Below are 26,739 nucleotides of genomic sequence, written 5' to 3'. Positions count from 1 at the left end.
ACTCGTCCATGCCAACCAGCTATCCCAACCTAATCTAGTCCTTTTTGCCAGCACTTGTCTCATATCCCTCAACCATTTCTATTCATATACCCATCCAGATGCCTATTAAATGCTGTAATTGTACCAGCTTACACCACTTCTTCCGGCAGCTCATTCAGGTCCACACCCCCAAACAGCCCACCCTCTAATCCTGGCACTTTCCCCTGCCACCGCAGGAACTGTAAAACCTGCGCCCACACCTCCTCCCTCACCTCTATCCAAGGCCCTAAAGGAGCCTTCCACCTCCATCAAAGTTTTACTTGCACATCCACTAATTTCATTTATTGTATCCGTTGCTCCCGATGCGGTCTCCTCTACATTGGGGAGACTGGGCGCCTCCTAGCAGAGCGCTTTAGGGAACATCTCCGGGACACCCGCACCAATCAACCACACCGCCCCGTGGCCCAATATTTCGACCCACCCTCCCACTCTGCCGAGGACATGGAGGTCCTGGGCCTCCTTCACTGCTGCTCCCTCACCACTGCCGCTCCCTCGCCTGGAGGAAGAACGCCTCATCTTCTGCCTCAGAACACTTCAACCCCAGGGCATCAATGTGGACTTCAACAGTTTCCTCATTTCCCCTTCCCCCACCTCACCCTAGTTCTAAACTTCCAGCTCAGTAACTGTCCCCATGACTTGTCCGGACTTGTCCTACCTGCCTATCTTCTTTTCCACCTATCCACTCCACCCTCTCCTCCTTGAGCTATCACCTTCATCCCCTCCCCCACTCACCCATTGTACTCTATGCTACTTTCTCCCCACCCCCTCTAGTTTATCTCTCCACGCTTCAGGCTCACTGCCTTTATTCCTGATGAAGGGCTTTTGCCCGAAACGTCGATTTCGAAGCTACTTGGATGCTGCCTGAACTGCTGTGCTCTTCCAGCACCACTAATCCAGAATCTGGTTTCCAGCATCTGCAGTCATTGTTTTTACCTCATTCCCTAAACGCACCACCCTCTGAAAAAGTTGCTTCTTAGGTCTCCATTAAATTTTTCCCCTCTCACCCTAAACCTATACCCTCCAGTTCTGGACTCCCTCACCCAAGGGAAAAGACCTTGTCTATTTATCCTATCCATGCCCTTCATGATACAATAAATCTCTACGGTATCCCTCAGTTGCCTTGTGTATCTTTTCTGAACCCTTTCAAGTTTCACAAAACTTTTTTTTTAAGAAGAAGAAATTTAAGTCAGTGTTGAAGTTGAAAGAATGTAAAATAAACCATATGGAAATTAAAGTTTCATTAGCATTATAGTCAATGTGATGTGTGTGATCTTATGAGTCTATAATGTGTGATATGTATTTCTTGTAGAACTCTAGCCAAAGTATGGACAAAGCAAGCACGAAGAAAGTAAAGAAGGTGAATAGTTTGAAAACTTCTGTTGCAAAGATTAAATGATCGATAACTATTGCAATGGAGACAACTATGATAATTTGGTGTTTTCAACATTTACCTTTCGAAATTAAAATTTGAAAATGCCCATACTTGGTTTTTGTTTCTCTGCAGAGGTCACATTTTATTCAGTATTTTCTCTAGACAATGGAATTAGTCCAAATTTTACAGGAACTGAGCGATGTCTGTGTCTGACAGAGTTAGGATGAAATTAGTTAATAGTGATTGGAAAATAGACATTATATGTCTTGTATCCATTGATGTCTTCTAAATGTGACCTCTCTCCAGTTTTTGGGAAAAGTACATTTCTACTTGGTTCTTTTCTGTTCCTCATCAAACTCCAGGACACTTGAAAGGCTTCCACTATCTTGTGTAAAAGTTCCTGATAACTTGTGCAGCAGTCACTTTAAACTAGCACTAACTACAATGGCATTTAAACATTGCAGTTTTGGAAAAACAAGCCAAATTTTTTTTAAACGCATAATGGCTTAAAGATTTTCCTGTTTGCTGTTATTCAGTTTTCTTGCAATCCAGAAACTGAATACGGAACTCCACTTTTTAATTGATAAGTGACCTTCTCAAGAATTTTGAAGCGTTGAAAAGTTGGAGAAGTGATGAGCATTCTTTGAGACAAGATGGGAAGCGTTTTTTTTTGAAGGAGTGACTGCCAGTTGCGTTGCCTGTTTTTGCATATGAACATGAACATTTTTGAACAGTTTTTTCACGTGTTTTCCACTGTTTTAACAAACTGGGACCGGAGTTGATTAGAGTGACCACTAACCCTAAACCTAACAGCCACATCTAAAACAGACCTCTTGAAACCTGGTCTCTACTTCTTCATCATACCGACAGTGCTAATTGTTGCAGGCAAGCTATTTCTTGCAGTGGGTAGAGGGTGGTTGAGACTGTCATACAACTCCTTCTGGGATGTGCCTTTGCAAAGACAGTCTGAAGAGAGATGTGGTGGTTTTTGTCTAGGTTCATCCTGAGCAACTATGTGACGTGGGACACTGTGCTGTATAGTCTGTTCCCCGGGTGACACACCGAGACAAAGCCTGACTGCGCCTGGAGGACCATCAACTGAGAGAAAGATGCTCTTTGCTCTGTCCGGAATTTGTTGACCTCCCTGACTGACACATTCCAAGGTCCAGGATAACGTGCTGAGGGACGCAGTAAAGCTTCGGGCAGCTACTGCCAAGGCGCAGTGTGGAAAGACCACTGTCTGAAGTCTTCCTGCTGAAGTTAAATGGGGGTCCATTCAGTTACCAGACACCCATAGTGCCTAAAATGCATGGAAATACAGTCTGGTTCAAGTAAGAGATGTCTTTGGTTTGTTGGATCGAATCAAACTCCAATGTTTGTTTGTTTCCTTGATATGCCACTGTACAGAACCAAACTGTGTTTGTGACTGTGTACATATATAAAGGTATTTTTTTAAGAATAAAATATATTTTGAAACTTTAAGGAAGACTCGTGAGTACTGCAACATAATTATCTTCTCAAACCTTGCCTTGCTTATTTGACGAGCTGAACTGCTTTTCTCTCCAGTAGGGTATAAACAAGGCCACTCACATGAGAGATGGAGCAGCAGCCAGAGAGGATGAAAACCTTGGCTTTCCTGGCCGACTTGGGCAAACCTACTCTTCGGGGCATCAAGAAGTGCCCCAAGTGTGGCACCATCAATGGCACCCGCGGACTGAGCTGCAAGAACAAAAGCTGCGGTGCTGTCTTCAGAGATGGTGTGCGGAAGCAGCAACCCAGCATTGATGCCGTTCGCATAGTCACCGGATCTGCTTCGCAGGTTTACTCAGTGAGGCTTCGGGACCGAGGACCTGATTACCGGGGCTTTGTGGAACTTGGCACGACGGAAGCAATTCAGACGGTCGACGGGACCATTATTACGCACGTGACCGGCCGCTGCCTAGTACCCACCTGCTTCAAAGCCTCCTCGCAGGAGGTCTCTGAGAATCAGTGCCAGCATATTAAGCTCGCCATGGAGTGCCATGTGGAAGCCACTCCGCACACTCTGAAGAGCTCTGTGCTGAACTCTCTCCAGGTGGCTGCTGAGACCAAGCAGGCCATCTGGAGCCTGGCGACTGAATCGAGCGGACCCCTGGTGCAGAGGATCACCAGGAGCATCATGGTGGTGAAGTGCAAAGCCAGCCCCAAGCACACTTTGGGTTTCCTGCACGTTTCATTCCATGAGAAGGCTCGGATGAAAGGCGTGACAGAGCGCAAGTTCTACTGCTCCTGCCAGGCTTTCAAAGCCAGCAAATCGAGCACCAACAAAGAGGAGCCACCGAAACGATGCATTCACTTCTATGCATGTGTCTGTGCCTTTGTCAGCGATGAGAAGCTGGGGAAAGAATTTTCCTACTTCATCAACTTCGATTCTGTCAGTAGGTGCCAGAGTTCCGGTGAGTACAAGTTTGACTGCGTTATCTCCTGAACTGCCACATGATGTTGCAAAGTCTGGAAGGTGCACTGCTTTCCTGTCCAGAACATTATCTGATAGAGGTGAAATCTCCTTCCTAGATTTACTCAACAAATCTGAATATACTTTAGCTAAACAGGAGGTGTGTTTGCTGTTGCTTATGAACACTAGAGAGTTTGGATGGATACAGGAGACCCTCAACGCTATTTAGAAAAGAATGGGGGAGTTCTCCCCGGTGTCCAAGCCAACTTTGATCTCTCAACCAACGCAGAAACAGATTGCCTTATCATTATCACACTCTTGTTTGTGGGATCTCTCTGTGCCCAAACTGGCTATTCTGTTTTCCACATTAATGCCGTCCTGCCTCAAGAAAGTGCTTCGAGATGCGCTGAAGATGCAAACAGTGCCATGTGAATGCGAATTTTGATTTTGAACCCACTTATGTGAGGGTGTAGATCAGCAGAACTGAGCTCGGCTATCACTGTAAATGTTAGAGGACAGCCATCAACAAAATCACTGTTTCAAAATTACAAAATATAATACAAAGAAACATGAGTATCCAGGTTCCTGAAACAGCTCAAAATTTCTATCCAGAGAGCTAATGACACTTGTGACTCCATTCAAAGACTGTAGAGGTTTACAAAATCATGGGCATGGATAGGATAAATAGACAAAGTCTTCTCCCTGGAGTCGGGCAGTCCAGAACTAGAGGGGCATAGGTTTAGGGTGAGAGGGGAAAGACATAATAGGGACCGACGGGGCAACTTTTTCACACAGAGGGTGGTACGTGTCTGGAATCAGCTGTCAGAGGAAGTGGTGGTGGCTGGTACAATTGCAACATTCAAAAGGCATCTTGGGTATATGAATAGGAAGAGTTTGGAGGGATATGGGCCGGGTGGTGGCAAGTGGGACTAGATTGGGTTGGGATATCTGGGTCGGCATGGACGGGTTGGACCAAAGGGTCTGTTTCCATGCTTGTCATCTCTATGATTATGACAACAACACTACAAGCAGCAATTCTGCGATTTACACATCAATGTCTGAGTTATAACTTTGCATAGATTAATGTACTGGCATTCAAGTGCTCTTTCAAAGTACTTGAACATTGTTCCCCAGGTGAGGACATTTGGTCCTCCGATAAGTTGCCTTTCTGGTTTGTAAAAGATATTTCCATGTATTGGTTAGTGGTTTTGCTTCCTGCGACCTTTCACCCTTTGCCTTCTGTCCTGAAGGCAGCAATCTCTGAAAGGGCAGAGGCAGCAGGTAGCATCTGGTATCTCACTTTCAGTGGGAGCTGGAAGATCGACTTTCGAGAGGGCTCCATAGCGCACATGGACTCTCTACAGGCTGTCAGTGGATAACAATTAGGAGCAGAGAAGCAGAAATGATTTCGTCTCCCTTTCTCTTGCTGCATCAGAAATTTGGTCTTGATGGAAGGCTGTAGCTCGATTGTTAATGCTACATAGCCTATTAATTTGACGGACTCCTGCCTGTTACTTTGCCAAACAATCATTTCTGGTGGAACACTAAGGAAATCACCCAGTTAGTTTATGTTATTATATTGTAACATGTAGCCAGCCATCAGAGATAGAAGTTAAAAAGAAGTTAGAACCAAGACAGGTGGTGTCATTTTCCAAATCATTTGTGCGATATAGGTGTTGTTTGGGCCAGCATTTGTTGGCCAACACTAATTGCCCTTTAGGAAGGTGGTGGTATGCACCCGACTTGAGCCACCACAGTCAGGGTGTGGGGTCATCCACCATGCAGTTCGGGTGTACCAGGGTTTTGACCTGGTGACACTGACAGAATGGCAGAATAGTGCCAAGTCGGGATGGCGTGTGGCTTTGGATGGTGCTCCTGTGTATCTGCTGCCCTTGTCGATCTCAGTGTCAGAGAGTTAGGAAGCAGTCTATTACTGCAGTGCACCCTGTCGATTGGTACGGAGGGCCTCAGACAGATGGAGTGGTGGCCCTGGTGTTGATCAAGCGGGCTGCTTTCTTCTGGATGGTGTTGAGGTTCTTGAGTGTTGTTGGAGCCACACCCATCCAACAAAATGGATAGTGTTCAATCACACTCTTGATTTGTGCCTTATCGATTTGTGCAAAGGCTTTGGGGAGTCAGTTCTTCGCCACAATACACAGCCTGTAAGCTGCTTATGTACATGACCGCACTCCCAAAGCCAAGGATGTTATGGTGGGGAATTCAGTGATAATAATGCCTCTGAATGTCATGGGAGGTGGTTAGATCCTTAAAATATGATTCATTGTTGACTAAGTTACCGGGGAGGTCTTTGAAGGAGGAGACAAATGATTTAACAAGATAACTGACTGCACTTCTCGAGAGCAAGAATTGAGAGATGTGTTGAGAAGCTGGGGTCAATCAGTATTGTTGAGACTGATGTTGCAAGGGATTTATGTTGAACTTACAACAAGCAGCATAGAAAGAAACTCAACGGGTCTGTGCCTTCATCTCATCGCATAAACACCCCCTTCTGCTTACTCCCTCATATACAACGCTAATGTTTCCTTAAATGTGTCTGTTGTTTTCACATCAACTGCTCTATGTAGTAGCAAATTCCATAGCTTACCTACTCCCGAGGGAGGAAGTTTCTCCTGTGTTTATTCTTTGATTTACTGATGTTTAATTTGCTCATTCTAATCTGTTTGTGTCGGATTAAATCCTCTCAAACTAGGGCTTCAGGCAAGTTCTGAGACACAGTTGCTGGCACTTTACCCCCAGGAGCACACCTCCCAAGCTGCATCAAGTGCAGTTTCGAAAGCAAAGAAGAAGAAAAAAGAAGACATAGCTGGTAAGCTCTTGCCCAGGGCAAGAATTTTACTTGTTAGTGGGAACTTACCAGCCTTCAAGCTGAGGGCTGTGCAAGTTGAGAGTGCCATCGAACTGCACCTTCAGCAATAGATTGAGGCCTCTGTTTACTCTTCCCGACCAAGTGCCTCAGTTGGACTACACACACTGGCAAGGACTGGTAGGAAAGTAGGTCTGTCCACATTTCACCTTTGTCATTATTTTCCAATTCCAAATATTTGGGTAAGGCATAATTTGCCTTCCAGTTCATTGGCAGTGTAGTGGTTTGTGGACAGTCCCCTAGGGATACTGACTGGGGGAGTGCTTCATACTCCTGTAATCTACCCTCACAACAAGGGCACCTAAAGAAATTAATGAACCTCTATAGTCTTTGTTGGTAGAATAGCTCTCATGGCCCAGTGCCTTTGCAGTGACTGCTTTGTGTGTGTGTGTGTCTCTTTCTTTCTGACCCCCTTTCTCTTGCACTCTTTTTCTCTCATGCTCTTCCCCTCTCGTGCTTCTCCCCCACCCCTTTGTCGCGTGCTTGCCCCCCCTTTTGTCGCGCGCTCTCCCCCCCCCCCCTTTTGTCGCGTGCTCCCCCCCCTTTTGTCACGCGCTCTCCCCCCCCCTTTTGTCGTGCGCTTCCCCCCCCTTTTGTCGCGCGCTCTCCCCCCCCCTTTGTCACACGCTCCCCCCCCGTTTGTCGCGCGCTTCCCCCCCCATTTGTCACGCGCTTCCCCCCCCCGTTTGTCACGCGCTCTTCCCCCCCCCTTTGTCACGCGCTCTCCCCCCCCTTTGTCGCACGCTCTCCCCCCCTTTGTCACGCGCTCTCCCCCCCCTTTGTCACGTGCTCTCCCCGCGCTCTCCCCCCACCTTTGTCACGCGCTCTCCCCCCCCCCCTTTGTCACGCGCTCTCCCCCCCCCTTTGTCACGCGCTCTCCCCCCCCCCCCTTTGTCACGCGCTCTCCCCCCCCTTTGTCACGCGCTCTCCCCCCCCCTTTGTCACGCGCTCTCCCCCCCTTTGTCACGCGCTCCCCCCCCCTTGTTGCGCGCTCTCCCCCCCCCCTTGTCGCGCGCTCTCCCCCCCCTTTCTCGCCCGCTTCCCCCCCCACCTTTCTCGCCCGGGCTCCCCCCCTTTCTCGCCCGCTCTCTCTCTCCTCCCCCCCCTTTCTCGCCTGCTCTCCCCCCCCCCCTTTTCTCGCCTGCGCTCTCCCCCCTTTCTCACCCGCTCTCTCTCTCCTCCCCCCCCCCCCCCTTTCTCGCCTGCTCTCCCCCCCTTTCTCGCCCGCTCTCTCTCTCCTCCCCCCCCCCTTTCTCGCCTGCTCTCCCCCCCCCTTTCTCGCCTGCGCTCTCCCCCCTTTCTCACCCGCTATCTCCCCCCTTTCTCGCCCGCTCTCCCCCACTTTCTCACACGCTGTCCCCCCTTTCTCACCCGCTCTCGTCCCCTTTCTTGCCCACTCTTTCACACCCCTCCCCATCTGATTCATTCTCTCTTTTAGTGAGTCAACCCATTGATGAATCCCAGGTGACACTGACATTTCAAGATTGGCTCGCGAGTGTCACGGAGCGCATCAATCAAACAATGCATTACCAGTTCGACGGTAAGTAATAAGTTTTTGCAAAGTCGATAGCTTTACTAAAGAGGCAGTAATTATTTATTTGGAAGTAATCTTCTGCAGACTGATATCGTAATTGTTGGTGTTGACACCTTCACTCGAATAATTCATCACCTATTTTACATTTTTAATAGCTGGAGTGGGCTTACAACAGTGTAATTTTCATGTTAAGATGCCTGTTGAGGAAAACCATCTGGTTGTGACGTGCCCACTGCTGTTGAGTGTCGACAATCCACAGTGCGAAAAGACAGCAGAAACAGTTACTGCACAAGCACACGCACAAGAATTTAGAGCAGGAGTGGGCCATTTGGCCCCTCTAGCCTGCTCCACAATTCGATATGATCAGTATTAAAGCCTTAACCAGTTTCCTACCTGGGCACTCACCTCACCACCATAATAGTTGAAGTCAGCCTGAAATAAATTGAGGAACCCGTCCTCCGCTGTCGCTGAGCAAGAGAGACCGATGGACTTTCATGATGATGCAGTAACCTTTACCATTCCTGCAATCAGAGACTTAGCTTTAAAGCCTTGCACTTGTATCCTGCAGAAAGCTCATTCTTAAAATTACTGAGCCCATTCCAAGTGTTGCAAAAAAAAGTATTTGTGAAAAGGTGAATAGTTTGGGGAGTCTGACCTGGAGTAGGCGCACCAGCATGACAAAGATAGCTTGCATCCACGTAGCTCATCTGCCCTTGTGAAATGGAAGCCTCCACAGGATCAGATTTGTCACTTGCATGTTCGTGACTGTTACTCTGATGCCACTCATCTTCCAAACTGTACCACACCACAAGAATAAAGCGTGGGAGTGGAGTGTTTCCAATGCTGTCATCAGCTGAATGATGCCGGCTACACCGTTCCAGGTCAGGTTGGAAGTATTCTAGGAGGCTTTGTTGTGTGACCTCTTGATGGCTTGTCCTGGTTACAAGTTTGTGACAATGCTACCCCTTTAACAAGGTTGTGTTGTCCTTGGATCTTTCCAAGAGGGATCATAAAGGGCAGTGGTGCCGAAATGGCTGACAGAAACTGCCTACGTCAACAGTCGGGCGAGCCCTTTAGGTTGTTTTTTTTAAAAACATTGTACAATGAAAGGGGGAGTGGCCAGTTCTCCCAGTTCAGCATTCTTCCAGGAGAAAGTGAGGATTGCAGACACTGGAGATCAGAGTTGAAAAGTGTGGCGTTGGAAAAGCACAGCAGGTCAGGCAGCGTCCGAGGGGCAGGAGCGTCAACATTTCGGGCATAAGCTCTTTGTCAGGCTTATGCCCGAATCGTCGATTCTCCTGCTCCTCGGATGCCGCCTGACCTGCTGTGCTTTTCCAGCGCCACACTTTTTGACTCAGGTTTTTTCAGTTTGGTTGAGTTTTAGCAGGCTGTCAGAAAACTGCTGGGGACCTGGAGAAGCAGCTGCAGTGAAAAGAGGATCCATGCTTCAACACATGTTTCTCTCTGAAACGTCTCCTGCCTGTAAGAACTTGTGTTTGAATTTACCTTTTGCCAAGGGCTGTGTTAATGGGATATTACAGGGATTGGAACAGCTTTGTTAAGTTGCGATATTATGTTGCTTGGGTTATCAAATGAGTTGCTATTCTAATTTCTGTTTTCTTTTCTTTGTATTTCATTCATAATGTTTAAATCAATTCTGTATTGTTTAAAGCTGAGTGATCTGACCAGCTGCATCACTCCTGGAATATCCACTCTACACCTGCTTAAAAGAAAATAAAAAGTTAGGGGCTGGGCTACCTTCTTAAAGTGTTTTGAGGGAGTCTGGCCTGATCCATCACAAGCTACCTAGGCTTCTTCTTCCCCATCTCCTGCACCCTTCTAACTCGTAAATGAGAAAGATTGAAAGAAAACACTTGGTTTTAATGGCCCTGGGATTTGTTTGTTTTTTTGTTGGAGTTGCTCACAGTAACAGGAGAAAGTGGGGACAGCAGATGCTGGAAATCAGAGTTGAGAGTGTGGCGCTGGAAAAGCACAGCTGGTCAGGCAGCATCCGAGGAGCAGGAGAGTCGACGTTTCAGGCATTCCTGATGAAGAGCTTATGCTCGAAACGTCGACTCTCCTGCTCCTCGGATGCTGCCTCTTGCTCACAGTAGTGAGGAGGAGATCATTCCTTAATTCCAGGATATTCCATTCTAACCCTGGAAATTGTCAGTGCCAGCCACATCCGGTCCCACATTATCACTGTTCTAACCTGGTGCTAATCAGGAGTGTTGGAGCCTTCAGTCTTTGCTGCCAGCTATTCTGTCTTGACAGCTTTGCATGTGATGCCTCAATGGTTTAAAATTAATCCAGTAATTATACCCTAGTTGGTGAGTTTAATTACAACAGTATGTCACCAATCTGTTTGCTGACTGACGTTTGCTTCGGGCACATGACCAATTTGCTTTCAGGTTTCTCATCCTTTTGTTCAAATTCCTCCATGCTATCACCCTCTTTCTACCTCCATAACCTCTTCTAACCCTACATTCCTCAAAGAAATTTTCATTTCTCCAATTTAATCCTGTTGTGAGATTTCCTGGGACGGAACCATTTTCCCACGCTGCCCCATAGCCTATTTTCCTCAAATAACTATCCAGTTCCCTATTGAAATCATTTATAGAACACGTGAACTGGAAACAGAAGTGGCCCATTCGGCCCCTTGAGCCTGCTTTACCATTCAGTAAGCTCATGGCTGATTGGTTTGTGTTTTGAATTCTGCATTCCCATCGATGCCTGACGGCCTTTGAATCCTTACCCTACTGAGGATCTACCTTATTCTGCCTTAAAAATATCTGATGATCCTGCCTCCACCCAACTCCTGAGGCAGAGTTTCAAAGTTGTCCAGTCCTCTCTGGGAGAAAGGAGTTACTCCTTAACCCTGTCCTGAAAGGACAATCCCTAATCCCCTAATTTCCAGACAATGCCCCAGCCCCATTCTACACAAGCACACATATCCTCCTGATGTCCACAATGTCAAGACCATTCAGCATCTTATACACTTCAATGTCCCTATTTTCAGGACCCTTGTGGACAGTAAGTTGCAACTCCTTTTGTTTTCCCCAACTACTGGAACCATCTGCAGAGCCCTTAGCTATTGCAATTCCTTTCCTGAACCTCCCCATCTATCTCCTCCTGTAAGACACATTGTAGTATCTACCACTTTTGTGTGTCTTGGCATCAAAATGTTTTTTGTCTGCTTCCACTTTTCGATCAACCTGTTCAAGGATGTTATTACACACCTCTGGAGCAAGTGGGATTTGAACCCGAGTCTCACCACCTTAGGACCAGCTCTTGTCATTCTCAAGGTATACTGTTGTTAAAAGAGTGACAGAACTGTGAGTCATTGCAGGCCCTAGTAAAATGCACATTGTTTTTCTTGCAGGGAAGCCTGAACCACTGGTGTTCCACGTTCCTCAGATGTTTTTCGATGCCCTGCAGCAGAGGATTTCGATGGGAAGCAAAAAGAAACGCCTTCCCAACTCCACCACAGGTAATCCGTCTTAGTACCCGCGCAGGCGCGGCATTGCAGCAAACCCTGGGACAAGCGTTTCGGGGTGCAAGTGCGTGGCAGACGAGTATATGGCAGCTCTGATGTGACATTATGATAAGTTGCACAACCCCCTCATACTGCCACTGCTGCAAACCTGACTTCAGATTCAGTTCAGTGAGCTGGAATGAATGGCCTTTGTCCGTTGCCATCGTCCCCAGGGAAATTGCATTCAGACTGGTGATGATCCAGTTTCCACTTCTGGTGTAGAACAAAACCAGAGGTTGTGTGTATGAAATTGTCACCAATGATGCAGGTGGAGAATTCAAGAAGAACTATTTAATATCACGTTGCAGCTCAATACCACAGGGAGAGTGAGAAACAATAGCATCGACCTAATTAATAATAAGCCTTAGAGGAGAAAGAAGCACAAGGGGAAGCTGATAGGATGAGTCTAAGAGAGATGGAGGAGGCTTTTCTGGAGTGTTATCAGTTTTGTGGACCAGTTGGGTGAAGCAGCCTTGTTATGTGATGTGGGTTCTATGTCATTCTTCTCCGTGCAAAATTGCACAGGGTTTATGTCTAAAATGGGGGAATTGTTGTCAGAGAAAACATGATGTCGGGAATTGGTACATTCTGATTTGATCTCAAAGATGGTCGCTGATGGAGTTGAAAGGAAGTTAGCTTTGCTCTACATCTGATGGTGATGCTGAACGACCACTATGAGAGGAACATTTTCTTTTCGTTGTTTCATGGGATGTGGGTGACCAGCATTTGTGGACCATCCCTAATTGCCCTTTAATCGTGGCTTGCTATTTCAGAGGGCAGTTAAGATGCATCCATGTTATTACATGGCCCCTTGACACAGGATGCAGTACGAAACGGGGCACCGATCTAGGTTCATAATAATAATAAATTTAATAACCCCGACAATAGCAGGTCTATTCACAGAATGCAATATTATAGATCCCTGACACCTACCTCCTCATCAGCCTAATGCCTGAGCAGTCCCTTTCTATCAATACCCTCTCCCCTGTGTATCCTTAACCATAACAATACAACTGACATCACATTAACACACACTGCTTTTAGAATGGAGTCATGTGTCGGCCAGACAGGAAACGATGGCAAAGGACTTTAGTAAATCAGATGATGTTTTTCTCAACAATCAAGCCTTCCAAGGCTGCCATTACTGAGACTAGATTCAAATCCCATAATTGAGAAATTGATTGAATTTAAGATCCTTCTTTGGTGCAGTTGAACCCATGTTCTCAGTGAATTAGCCAAAGCCTCGGGATTACTCGACCTTTGGCTTTACCATTATGTCACCCCACAATTACCCACAATGGTGCACTTCAAAAAAAATCCACAAGTAATTTTCAAAGAACTGATTATAAATAAAATCCTGATTATTCTTTTGCATTATGTTCTCTCTCTGTCGCTGTCTCCCTCTCGCTGTCTCTCTCTCTCTGCTTTACACCACCTTCAGCAAATGTAATGAGTTGTGTCTGGTTTCTGTCATAGCTGCAGAAACACCACCCATTCTGCAAATGTCCAACAATACTTACTCCCCTTAAAACCTATCAAGGAGATAGCTGAGACCCTAACTTTTATCTTCTTTAAAGACAAGTATCCATTGGTTAAACTACTAGGCTTGAAGCAAAACCCATTTTATTCTGACACTACAGTTAGAATACAAACATATAAAGAACAGGCATAACTTTAACTCTGTGGAAATACCAAAAAACATTGTTTAACTACTACACATCAATATAGCAGCTTCCCATAAATACACCTTTGACAAAGGCAAATTCAGCAAAAGCGATTTCGCTGATTTGTTATCTCCTCCAGTGCAGGAGAAGGAACACCAACAGAATGAATCTAGCAGCAGTGAGAGAACTCTAGCTTTTTGTGGCAAGAGAGAGAGAGAGAGTGCTGTATCTAGCAGCTTCAGCTCCAAAATCCCAACTTCAACAACTGAAAGCAAAACCAAAACCTTGAGTCTTTGTAAGCCTGACTCCATCCACTCATGATTCCTTTGTCTTATTTTTAAAAAAACCCCATGGCTATTGACTGCTTTGTGTGGAGCAGACATCTTGTCACCAGGCATCCTCAAGAGAAACAGGACAGAACAAAACTCTGTCAAAGGCACACTTCATCACAAACTTGGAATGAAGTTTATTCCTTATAGTTTCTGCCTTCTGTAGCTCTTGAAGGAGCTCCTCGCTTGTTATTGATTGTGAGGATACAAATGACAGCACCCCACCTTTTTCTCTTCATCATCAACATTGCTTGATAGAGGAAGATTGATAGGTGAGTTCAGCATCCAGTAGAATGCTTATGCAATTTAATTAACACTCTCTGCAGATTCGTAATGAAGTGTGACTCAAGTCAGATTTCACAAGAGTTCACATTGTTGTAGGTATTGCTGCAGAGTCTTTGCCGGATTCATTATAGTTGAAAGAAGGCCTGACTGTAGAGAAAGCCATGCAGAGACGGTGAGTGAAGCACAAGTTGTGAAGCAGCGGAGATTAATCCTAAAAGGAGAATATCAACCTTGGTACAAAGCTGAGTCCATTTAATTCCCAAACTGCAACAAACAACGCTTTCATAAAATGTGCAGAAGTGAGAGAAGGTTTCCGAAAAGCAAGAAACCAGATAACCCCCTCACATCAGGAGGTTACTGAGAGAGAACTGCCTACAATGCAAGTCAAGTCTGAAGTGTTCCCAGGGGAAGTGGATAATCTGTAACTTGGATTTCGGGAAGCGGACACTGACATCAGTGCTCAGCTTAGGAATTTCATGTTGGATACTGGGGCCAAGTGTCACTGTACTGTCAGGTAGCGTGATTACAGGCCTGTCCTGTCTACAGGCAACAACCAAGCAGTGACGTGGTCGAGGAAAAATACATTACAAGCGACTCTCCAATGTAGGGGAGAATAGTGGGAAACCGATACTTAGCTGACAATCAAAACTACTTGCTTGAGTAGGAAGGCATGTCTCAGTCTCAACATTATTTGAAAGTTGGAAGAGGTTAAACAGCAGAATCTAAGGAGCTCCTTTGTATTTGTAAATTAATTAAAGGGTTGGGGAAGCTGAATACTCAATCCAGGAATACACTCAAACACAGTTAATGCCCCACTTAGCGACAAAACTCTTCAGGCAGCTCCTCAAGAAGCTAGCGATGGTGTTGGAACCCGTATCAAGAGAACGCTGTTCAGAGGATCAAGGACATCTGGAGTCTATTGATGTTTTAGCACACCCTAATGCATTCTTTGCAACCATCAGTGCACCGGTGCTTCAACTGGACGCTTAGGAGCCGTGCCTTCTCTACTGGATGAGAAAGAAGGAGCAAGAATGGCTTCAAGAATACAAGGAAATTTGACTTTGTTTCACGGTTCCGTCAGAGAAACAGTACACATGCAGGGAAAAGTGCAGACGATAACATCCTCCAGAACCACGATCAGTCCATTTGCCAAATGGAATTGTACAGTCAAATTGCGGTGGTGCAATGGTCAGCAAGTCACAATTGGCTTAACCAGATTCAACAGGAGCATTCCAGGAACAGGGGATGTCTCAACATTTGTCAGGATTGGTTTAAAGGTTGGCCAGTTGGTCAGAGTTCCAGTGGGTTGACCATGAAACATCATCTGAGCACTGACAGCATTTTACAGTGTGGTGTGCTCATCCAAGGAGCTGCAAGCCAGCAGGAATTGTACACTGTTCAAACCACTGAAGGGGTTGTATGAAGTGACTGCAGGACCCTGGCCCCATTATGGCTTAACCATCCACCTCTGGTCGACTGGGACACACCTATGAGGGAACTTTAATAATGCAAGGATTCAACAGATCTCAGACTGTCAGGAAGAGAATCACAATCAACACAGTCTTCCAAGCAATGTTCCCTCTGATCGCGGCATTGACTTCCAGTCCAAGAACTCACTGCTGTGCTTTGAACTCGGAGGCCCAACCAGCCAGGAAGAAAATTCGAGGGAACGCTGCTTCCAAGACTGAACGGAATGGTTTCAAAGACAATACTGAAATTGAGAAGGCAGAGACTTGGGAAGAATTATTTAAAAATTTACTTACGAGACCTAACTTTCCAAACATAGATTGGGACTGCCATAGTGTTTAGGGTTGAGATGGAGAGGAATTTGTTAAGTGTGTGCAAGACAATTTTCTGGTTCAGTATGTGGATGTACCTACGAGAGAAGGTGCAAAACTCGACCTACTCTTGGGAAATAAGGCAGGGCAGGTGACTGAGGTGTCAGTGGGGGAGCACTTTGGGGCCAGAGGTGACTGAGGTGTCAGTGGGGGAGCACTTTGGGGCCAGCGACCATAATTCTATTCGTTTTAAAATAGTGATGGAAAAGGATAGACCAGATCTAAAAGTTGAAGTTCTAAATTGGAGAAAGGCCAATTTTGACGGTATTAGGCAAGAACTTTCTAAAGCTGATTGGGGGCAGATGTTTGTGGGTAAAGGGACGGCTGGAAAATTGGAAGCCTTCAGAAATGAGATAACAAGAATCCAGAGAAAGTATATTCCTGTCAGGGTGAAAGGAAAGGCTATAGGGAATGCTGGATGACTAAAGAAATTGAGGGTTTGGTTAAGAAAAAGAAGGAAGAATATGTCAAGTATAGACAGGATAGATTGAGTGAATCGAGTATAAAGGCAGTAGGGGTATACTTAAGAGGGAAATCAAGAGGGCAAAAAGGGGACATGAGATAGCTTTGGCAAATAGAATTAAGGAGAATTCAAAGGGTTTTTACAAATACATTAAGGACAAAAGGGTAACTAGGGAGAGAATAGGGCCCCTGAAGGATCAACAAGGTGGCCTTTGTGTGGAGCCACAGAAAATGGGGGAGATACTAAACTAGTATTTTGCATCAGTATTCACTGTGGAAAAGGACAAGGAAGATATAGAATGTAGGGAAATAGATGGTGACTTCTTGAAAAATGTCCATATTACAGAGGAGGAAGTGCTGGATGTCTTGAAACGCATAAAGGTGGATAAATCCCCAGGACCTGATCAGGTGTATCCTAGAATTCTGTGGGAAGCTAGGGAAGTGATTACTGGGCCTCTTACTGAGATATTTGTATCATCAATAGTCACAGGTGAGGTGCCGGCAGACTGGAGGTTGGCAAACGTGGTGCCACTGTTTAAGAAGGGCGGTAAAGACAAACCAGGGAACTATAGACCAGTGAGCCTGACCTCAGTGGTGGGCAAGTTGTTGGAGGGAATCCTGAGGGAAAGGATGAACATGTGTTTGGAAAGGCAAGGACTGATTCGGGATAGTCAACATGGCTTTGTGCGTGGGAAATCGTGTCTCACAAACGTGATTGAGTTTTTTGAAGGAGTAACAAAGAGGATTGATGAGGGCAGAGCAATAGATGTGATCTATATGGACTCCAGTAAGGCATTCGACAAGGTTCCCCAAGAGAGACACATCAGCAAGGTTAGATCTCACGGAATACAGGGAGAACTAGCCATTTGGATACAGAACTGGCTCAAAGGTAGAAGACAGAGGGTGGTGGTGGAGGGTTCTTTTTCAGACTGGAGGCCTGTGACCAGTGGAATGCCACAAGGATCGGTGTTGGGTCCTCTACGTTTCATCATTTATATAAAGGATTTCGATGTGAGCATAAGAGGTACAGTTAGTAAGTTTGCAGATGATACCAAAATTGGAGGTGTAGTGGACAGCGAAGAGGGTTTTCTCAGATTACAACAGGATCTGGACCAGATGGGCCAATGGGCTGGGAGGTGGCAGATGGATTTTAATTCAGATAAATGCGAGGTGCTGCATTTTGGGAAAGCAAATCTTAGCAGGACTTATCCACTTAATGGTAAGGTCCGAGGGAGTGTTGCTGAACAAGGAGACCTTGGAGTGCAGGTTCATAGCTCCTTGAAAGTGGAGTCGCAGATAGATAGGATAGCCAAGAAGGCGTTTGGTATGCTTTCCTTTATTGGTCAGAGTACTGAGTACAGGAGTTGGGAGGTCATGTTGCGGCTGTACAGGACATTGGTTAGGCCATTGTTGGAATATTGCGTGCAATTCTGGTCTTGCTATTGGAAAGATGTTGTGAAACTTCAAAGTGTCCAGAAAAGATTTACAAGGATGTTGCCAGGGTTGGAGGATTAGTGCGAGAGGGAGAGGCTGAACAGGCTGGGGCTGTTTTCCTTGGAGCGTTGGAGGCTGAGGGGTGACTTTATAGAGGTTTACAAAATGGATAGGGTAAATAGACAAGGTCTTTTCCCTGGGGTCGGGGAGTCCAGAACTAGAGGGGCATAGGTTTAAGGTGAGAGGGGAAAGATATAAAAGAGACCTAAGGGGCAACCTTTTCACACAGAGGGTGGTACATGTATGGAATGAGCTGCCTGAGGAAGTGGTGGAGGCTGGTACAATTGCAACATTTGAAAGGCATTTGGATGGGTATATGAATAGGAAGGGTTTGGAGGGATATGGGCCGGGTGCTGGCAGGTGGGACTAGATTAGGATAGGATATCTGGTTGGCATGGACGGGTTGGACCGAAGAGTCTGTTTCCATGCTGAACATCTCTATGACTCTTGGACGTGGGCATTGCTGGCTGACCAGCACTTTTTACCCATTCTTAACTGCCCTTGGGTTTATTGGCTTGCTAGGTCATTTCAAGTGAGAGTCAATCACGTTGCTGTGGATCTGGAGTTACACAGAGGCCAGACCATGTAAGGATGACAAATATCCTTCCCTGAAGGATATTAGTGAGCCAGATGGCTTTTTCTGCCACTTAGCAATGGATTCATGGTCATCGGTAAATGCATAGTTCCAGATTTTAAAAAATTTGAATTCAAATTCCAACATCTGCCATGGGATTTAAACCCAGGTCCCCAGCACATGAGCTGGGTTTCTGGATTAAGAGTTTAACAATAATACCACGAGACCATTGGCTCCCCAAGGGAGAAGCAGTGAATGTTTAGATACAAGATGTACTGTGTTCAAAATGAAAAAGAAGCTTTACATAGATTTGGAAGGTTTAATGTTGTGGAATGGCATGTGCACCGCTTACTATGAGCATGTCAATTGGATTTGTCAACAAAATCGCTTAACATGTTGCAATGAGGCTAAACTTCTGGTTCTGCTCAAAGTCTCAGTAACAACATCTATCACAGCAATGTTACCTATATTTAGCTGCTCACATGCAATAAACTATATCTTGTTAACACAAGACCCTTTGAATTAGACCAGGAAGTAGTTTTCTTATAAATCCCACCGGACCAAGCAGGCCGTGAACTTCCCTGCACTTCAGGAGGACAGCAGCAGCAACCTTGATTGTGAGCAGTTCTGCCTGTGTGCCAACGTTTACCTGATATGTAGCACATTGGTGAGCTCAGTTGGCTGGGAGGGCACTGATGAGTTGAGGAGGCTGTTGGGTGTAATTATCCAAAAATTTATCAAGGATGATATGGAGGTGGCCCATTGTGCAACATAATGGAAAGCTGAGGAGGTAAGGCAGCGGCTGCAGTGGGAGAGCAGACGGAGCAATGTTTCACATTGATGATTGTTCCTCTGTCCACTCTGTTTCATCATCAGCGAATCCTGGACTTTCCTTACCTCCTTTCCCTTCAATGCACCAATGCTACTGGTCTTGGGCACAGCTTGCACACTCTTACCACTCTCTGGATAACGATGTTTCTCCTGACCTCTCCATTGAATTAACCACTTCCTGGCGACAAGCGGAGATCACTCACTGCCCAGGTGTTGGTGACAGGTTGCTGCTTTTATAACTGCTGCTCACACCTTAGGGAGAAATGGGCTTATCTGGCACAAAATAACCCTTTGACCCTCTTGTCATCCATTTTTTGACACTTGGACTTGTAAAGTGTGCACGTTGTGTTTTGTAGGATTCGTTCGGAAGGATGCCGTGCCTCTGGGGACATTCTCCAAATATACTTGGCAGATCACAAACATTCTTCAGGTCAAGCAGATATTTGATACCCCAGAGGTAGGTGGGAAGGGGAAGGTGAAGGCATCTGCAAAAAGACTACATTCGTGCTGGAAAAGCAGAGTAGGTCAGGCAACATCCGAGGAGCAGGAGAATCGACATTTCGGGATGCTTATTCCTGACAAAGAGCTTATGTCTGAAACGTCGATTCTCCTCGGATGCTGCCTGACTGGTTGTGCTGTTCCAGTGCTACATTCTGGACACTGATCTTCAGCATCGCAAGTCCTCACTTTCTTCAAGGCACTGTTAGCACTGTTGCCTCACAGCGCCTGAGACCCGGGTTCAATTCCCGCCTCAGGTGACTGACTGTGTGGAGTTTGCACGTTCTCCCCGTGTCTGCGTGGGTTTCCTCCAGGTGCTCCGGTTTCCTCCCACAGTCCAAAGATGTGCAGGCCAGGTGAATTGGCCATGCTAAATTGCCCATAGTGTTAGGTAAGGGGTAAATGTAGATGTAGGGGTATGGGTGGGTTACGCTTCGGCGGGGCAGTGTGGACTTGTTGGGCCGAAGGGCCTGTTTCCACACTGTAAGTAATCTAATCTAATCTAATCAAATCAGTTCATGATGAGCAAAAAGTTGACCATCCGTCCATAAAAGAAAACGCTGACCACTGCATTTCAGCAAACTCTGACTCCCATGAAGTTTGGGGAAGATGGCTGATGTGGGATCAGTCAGCACAGAGGGAGCCCATTTGGCCCATCATGTTTGTGCTGACTCTTTGTGAGGAAAGCTCTTTGCCTATAGTTCTGCAGCTCATCCTTAGTCGAGTGTGTATCATGTTCACCTTTATAAGTCACTATGTCCTCCACTCTCAGCAACTGTGATCCCGATTATAACAACTTGCTGCATAAAGAAAATTATCTCCCTTTGTCTTCTAGTCTTTTTGTTAATTATATCAAAATTGTGGCATGTTACTGATCTCCCTGTGTCTTATCAAAACTCTTCCTAATTTTGTGTAGCTTCGTTAAAGAAGCTTCTCCTGTCTCTGCACATAATGCAAGTTCTTCATCTCTGGGGCCATTTGAGGAGAACTTACCAGTAACCCCTTGTGGACGCCTTTTATTTTCAATTTACCATCCAACTGTCTGAATCTGGCACTTCACATTAGATTCAAATTGGGTGAAGGGATTTGACAACAATAAAACAAAGAACTGTGGAGACTGGAGATGTGAAACACACAAAAACAGAAATTGCTGGAGAAACTTAGCAAGTCTAACAGCAACGGGGGAGAGAGGAAACAGAGTTTCAAATCTCTGACCCTTCTTTTTGCATCGACATCTGTCACTCTTTCAGCCAGTGTGTCGCAGATTTGGCAGCAATTTCTGCTTTTGTGCATGAAATGTCTCTCAGCAGAAAACTTAGCCAAGTGGCCTGTTTTGTGGAAAACTGCTGAGATTCTGAGGCTATTGCCTGATTTTATGAATGGGAGAGTTTTTTTTTGAATCAATGAATGGTTACATTCAGCCCACTCTGAATCCTAGCCCACAGGCTTGGATTTTGTAAAAAGTATTGTATTTCCTCATGTTGCCTTTTGCAAATCACTTTAAGTCAGTGGCTGCAGCTTCTCAGCCCTTTTGTCTTTCCTTACCTATTCTGCCTGAACTCATCATGATTGTGAACACGTCTGCTCCAAGGAGAACAATTCCCAGCTTCTGCAGTCTTCCCAAGCAGCTGGAGTTCCTCATCCCTGGAACTGTTCTCAGCAACTTCTTTTGTTTTTGCAGCCCCTGCATCCTTCAAAGTGCGGTAGAAAACGGTTTCCGGGAAGTTTAACAACCCTTTAGAACCTTGTAAGGACGTAATCCAGCACCCTTTGTTCTCCCTTTCAGATGCCCTTGGAGGTCACTCGGAGTTTTGTTGAAAACCGCGATGGCACCTATGAGCTGTTTAAGTGTCCAAAGGTGCAGGTAGAGAGCATTGCCGAGGCCTATGGCCGAGTGGAGAAACAGCCAAGCATTCGACCACTGGAACTCAAGACTTTCCTGAGAGTTGGTAAATAATTTGATCTTGCTATTTGGGAGATTATTTTTCAGGATCTGGTGTCCAAAAGATAGTACCCACACTCACAGTCCCTTAAAAGTTTAACTTTGCTAACAAGTCTGTCGTGGTAGTTTGTCAAAGCATGTTATGAGAGTCCAGGCATGCAACATTCATGTATACTCTGCTTGAGAAGATAAAGCCTATCAAACATGGTTTCTCTTTAACTAATCTCGGCCAGCTTGTGTTAACAAACACAGGTTTTTCCATTTGCTATTCAATTTTATACATGATAACTTTCACGAGAAGCTCCCCTGCCCCTTCCCGGTCAGTAATTAGGCTGGTTGATCCCTTTCCCCATTTTAAACAGGAGTGCAGCATATTCAAATTCTGACCGGACCTCGATATCTGAGGAGCGTTGGAAGATTGTATTCAAAGCCTCAGCAGTTTCACACTTGCTTTCCTTCAGTTGACCTAAGAAATATCCTATCCAGACCAGGGACTTCTCTGTTTTTAGGAACGTGAACCATTTCAATACATTCTCCTTTGTTTTGCTGCAACATCTTCTTCACTGTAACAGGCATCATCCTCTTCTCTAGTGAAGACAAGATACGTAGTACACATTTCTTACTTCCACCCTGCCCTCTACTGCTGCCAAGTCAGTCTTCATGGTCATAATTGAGGAACTCTCTCTTTGTTTTGACTATCTTTTTACGATTGATGTTTTTCTAAAAATTGTTGGATACCCTTTTTTGTTACCTCCTAATCTACTCTGAGTCTCTCTTTGCCTCTGTAATTCCTGCAGTCAGTAATCCGACCTGTCCTCTCCCTTATTCGAATCTCTTCCAGACCTATAAGCCTCTGGAGATGCCTGCATTCCACTTGTGACTCTTCCTGAGGCTGGTTCATTAAATATATTCAAAGCTGAGGTAGATTTTTAATCATTAAAGGGAATCCAAAGTAATAGAGAAAAGGCAAGAAAGTGGAGTTGAGGATTATTGGATCAGCCGTGATCCCACTGAACGACGGAACTGACTCATTGGGCTGATTGGCATATGTCTGCTCTCATGTCTTCTGGTCTTACAGTTTTGATCCTCCTATCATCGATGGCTGGGCCCTAAAATCCACCATACTCTCCATATGCATCTCCCCTTCTCTCACTCTCCTCCTTGAAGACATTCCATAAAACTGACCTCTTTGACCAGGTCATGTACCCATATGTCTCCTTGTGTGGCCAGGTGTCATGTTTCTTTCATTGAAGTGCTCTGGCACATTTTATTTTACTATGGTGTTAGATCAAGATAAGTGTTGTTGCACCTCTGAAGCTATTTAAAATGCCCTGAGACAAATATGTGCAGCATAAATTCCTCATACCTCTGATCTCAAAATTCAGTCCATTTTGGTTATTTTTCTGCTTGTGGATGTTGAGTAGCTGTAAAATTAGAGTTTTTGTTTATGTCAAAGCATAAAGTTCACTGTAGGATTTTCCTTTGCATCAAGGCAACATGTCGCCTGAGCAGAAGGAACCCACTCCATTTATTATTGAATGGATCCCAGATATTCTGCCCAAATTGAGGATCGGGGAAATGAGAATTAAGCTGGAGTATGGTCATCACCGGAACGGACACGTTGAGTACAGAGAACAGCAGCCATCTCCAGAACAAAGCCTCGAGCTGAGCCCTTCCCTCGCCACCATCAATATCCACTGAAATCAGGGAGTCGCTCGGCCATCGCTGTCACCTGTTTTATCTTTTTTGGGAGGCAGGTAAGAGAAAGAAAATCCCAAACACCGGTCTAAGGGGACGCAAAAGGAACTTCGGAATAGAGCTTGAAGTTTGATGAAGATCTCAAGTTGAAACTGTGTGAGTTTGAAGGCTTGGTGGCCTCTGAATGACCAGTGGAGGACCAGGTTGTATTTAATGGCACTTAATATGTTTGACTCTTCAACTTGCAATCCAAAGCACCCGTTTCTTTAGATGTTGAAACTGCATCGTAGTAATTTAAATCTCCTTGTCGTGAGCTCCGTTTTGATTTCCTTCCTCTCCAGTGTAGGAGGTTGCTGATATATCATGCAAATACGAAACAAAGCTCACCTACTAGATGTCAGTTTGAACTGGGTGTGCTGCTTCTACCTGGGTTGAATCCTTTCTGTTGTCAGGGGTATTGGCTCAAGTTTGTGTTGCAGTATGTCTGTCAGCACTGGAGACACTGGTGTCGGCCTCTCTCAGTACAAGCAATCACCTGACACCTTCTGAGGTGGCATCTTGGAAAGTATCATTGGCAGCAGATAAGGGCCCATTCAAAATGGAAAAGCTGTGGGGAACAGTCAAAATGAAAATTTTTACCCTTGCAGAACACATAATGGTGATCACAAAAAAACTCTGAAAATGAATTCAAAACAAGAAGAGTTTTTGACTTTTTTCATGATTCCATACAGTGTGCCTGACCAACAGATCTGAATAACAATCTGTACTTATCGTATAGCACCTCATCATGCCCCAACATGCTTCACAACTTATTATTTTTTCAAGTGCAGGAGACCAAAGCAACAAAGTTCCAGCAATAGCAATGGAGATGTTTTTTTTTATTTCAGTGATGGTGTTGCTGAAGGTGAAACATGGTACTGAGATCACCTGCTGCTCTTTGAATAGTGCATTCAATCAGACGCATCTGGAGTCTTGGTTTCACAACTAAAGACAGCAGGTCTGAATGTGCAGCATTTCTCCAGTACTGCATTGGAGTCTTTGCTGAGGTCCTATAATGGGACTTGAACCTCTAACGTTCTAACACAGAGCTGAGGAGAGAAAAATACTCGTTCTTTTCTGTTAACTATTTTCCCCTCTCAGTTCTTCTCCACACCAGCGGATCTGTAAGTTGCATTCTTAGAGTACTTCTCAGGATCTCCTTAAGCCTTATGTAGACAACGAGATGTTTTTGAAGTTAGTCCTGGTTTTATAATAGGGCAATGCAACAACCAGTTTACCACAGTGCTGTCCAGAAACAGCAGTGAGAACTCAAGAACAGTGATATCAGACATGAAACATTAACCAGTTTTTTCCTTCCACAGATGCTGCCAGACCTTCTGAGTTTCTCCTGCACTGTCTGTTATTATTCCTCTAGAATAAATCCTGTGTCTGTATCATCAGTTTTCACTTTTGGGTGAATGATTGTGTCTATGTGCCTCCTCCGTACCATTTGAGTATCGAATACTGTCGGCCCAAATTGGCACTTCAGAAGTGCCAGTCACTGACCTCTGTGAACGAAAGAGGAACAACTATCAATATGCTGGCGGCAAGAACCAGACCTGTGACATTATGAGTCTCCAGAGAGAGAGAGAGAGAGGGAAAAAGCATCAAAGTGACCATGATTGGTTTCTGCAGTTCATCATGCACATTGCAGCCACAGGGCATTGCTCGATATTGAATCACGGGACAGGGGCACTAATCAAGTGACTGGCTCTGACTTGTGTGCATGTTGAGTATTCAGAGATCTTTGCACTACATTCATTCAAGTTCACTTCAAATTACACCCAGTCATGTCAGCTCGGTGCTGTTATTTTTTTTACACTACGGCCTAACTGTGGTAGTGCTTATTTTTTTTTCCCCAGCACCCATGTTGTGTGTGTGCAGTTGTGAGACACACGGTGCATGAATCTTTATTCGGTTTCCAGTCCCAGGAAAAAAGGAAACACCCGCGTGGCCAGTGACAAACCGTGCCCTTCACAGCAAAGGGCAATGCTGTGTCATCAAACAGTGAAGGGGAGGGCAGGGATTAAATCAAAATAGAGTTGGAGGGGGAAATAATGCGCTCCACTCCTGGCGGTGCCCACCTCTCCCTGAACAACTCCAGGATGTTGGTGGACACCATTGGTGGTGTTATTGCTGCATTTGGTATATTACAAATAAAAGAGTTGCACTTTATTTGCCTATAAAAGCACAAAACTGTGAGACTTTACAGAGGAGGCAATTGTGGCTGTGAAATTTTATTTATGCACCCATAGGATGTGGGCGGGCCTGGTGAGGCCAGCATCTATTACGCATCCTGACCTGCCTGTCTGGTGTCACATACAGGTGAGACTGGGTAAGGATGATAGATTGCTGATGTGCATTTATGAACCAGATGGGTTTTGAATGACAATTGACAGTGGCTGTCCACTATTCCACCAGACTTTTCATTCCAGAATTTTGTAAAAATTGAATTACATTTCACCACCTGCCAGGGGGGTTTTCGAATCCATGGCTTCAGAACATGAGCCCGAGGTTCTGGATTGTTAAGGCTTGTGTCATTACCACTGCCTTCCCACGGGGTGGGTTCCGGCCCTCTCCCTGCCAACTGCCTTATATCCGGGTCAGACTGTTTTGAACTTAGAAGTTGTTTGGTTTCCAGATAAGTTTCCAGTCACATCTTCCTTCTATCTCAAAGATCATTTCTGTAGCACCAACTAACTCCGTCCCTGCCTCAGTCAATCTGCTGTGTTAACCTTCACCTTGTTACGTCTGGACGTGACTCTCCTTGTACTCTCCTGGCTGGCATGCCACCTCGGGACCTTTGCAAACCAGAGGTCATTCAAAACTCTGCTGCCTGCATCCTGGTCCTCAGCAAGTCACTCATCCAAAATCAAAATGTTACATATAGCAAGGGGAGGAAGGGAGGACTTACAAAAATGCTGTAAATAGGAAGGTGTGGTGGTGCCCACGAGGAGAAGCAGAGTTGGGCACAGACCTGGATGCCCACTCCGTTTGCCGCCCAAAGGAAGCTGTGATGTTTCTTGGTTTGATTTTGCACCAAGTGCGACTCTCTCTCTCCTCCTTTGAGATGTTCTTTAAATCCTGCTTCTTTGACCGTCTTTAATGTCTCTGAGTGTGGCTTGATGGCGAATCACGCTTAATGTTCCAGCGAAGCACCTAAATTAAAGGCACTATGTAAATGCAGTTGTTGCTGTCTGAGTTTTGTTATGTCGTTGCGGCTGCCCACTGTGAGAGTACGGAACTGGGGAGGCGAAAAATGAAACTGATGAACTTTCCCAGTCACC

At 45.5% G+C, this 26,739-nt stretch overlaps 1 protein-coding gene across 5 annotated transcripts in view; it reads left to right on the top strand.

Moving 5' to 3' along the window:
• c35h2orf42 (chromosome 35 C2orf42 homolog) overlaps positions 1-24,852 on the top strand; it is a 31,885-nt gene extending 7,033 nt beyond the window's left edge. Inside the window, exons 2-10 of one of the 5 annotated variants that reach the window (XM_072554274.1) lie at positions 1,349-1,396; positions 2,408-2,742; positions 2,978-3,846; positions 6,556-6,672; positions 8,168-8,269; positions 11,646-11,753; positions 19,632-19,732; positions 21,560-21,722; positions 23,208-24,852. In XM_072554274.1, coding sequence (XP_072410375.1) covers positions 3,009-3,846; positions 6,556-6,672; positions 8,168-8,269; positions 11,646-11,753; positions 19,632-19,732; positions 21,560-21,722; positions 23,208-23,416 — 1,638 coding nt within the window. In that variant the 5' untranslated portion in view covers positions 1,349-1,396; positions 2,408-2,742; positions 2,978-3,008 and the 3' untranslated portion in view covers positions 23,417-24,852. The remainder of the gene's footprint in view (positions 1-1,348; positions 1,397-2,407; positions 2,743-2,977; positions 3,847-6,555; positions 6,673-8,167; positions 8,270-11,645; positions 11,754-19,631; positions 19,733-21,559; positions 21,723-23,207) is intronic. The other 4 variants (XM_072554272.1, XM_072554273.1, XM_072554275.1 and 1 more) reach the window with 4 other exon arrangements.
• Positions 24,853-26,739: the final 1,887 nt, after the last annotated feature.

This window comes from Chiloscyllium punctatum, chromosome 35 (assembly GCF_047496795.1).
Source record: "Chiloscyllium punctatum isolate Juve2018m chromosome 35, sChiPun1.3, whole genome shotgun sequence".
Classification (NCBI taxonomy): domain Eukaryota; kingdom Metazoa; phylum Chordata; class Chondrichthyes; order Orectolobiformes; family Hemiscylliidae; genus Chiloscyllium; species Chiloscyllium punctatum.
This window is presented reverse-complemented; position numbering and strand designations above follow the sequence as displayed.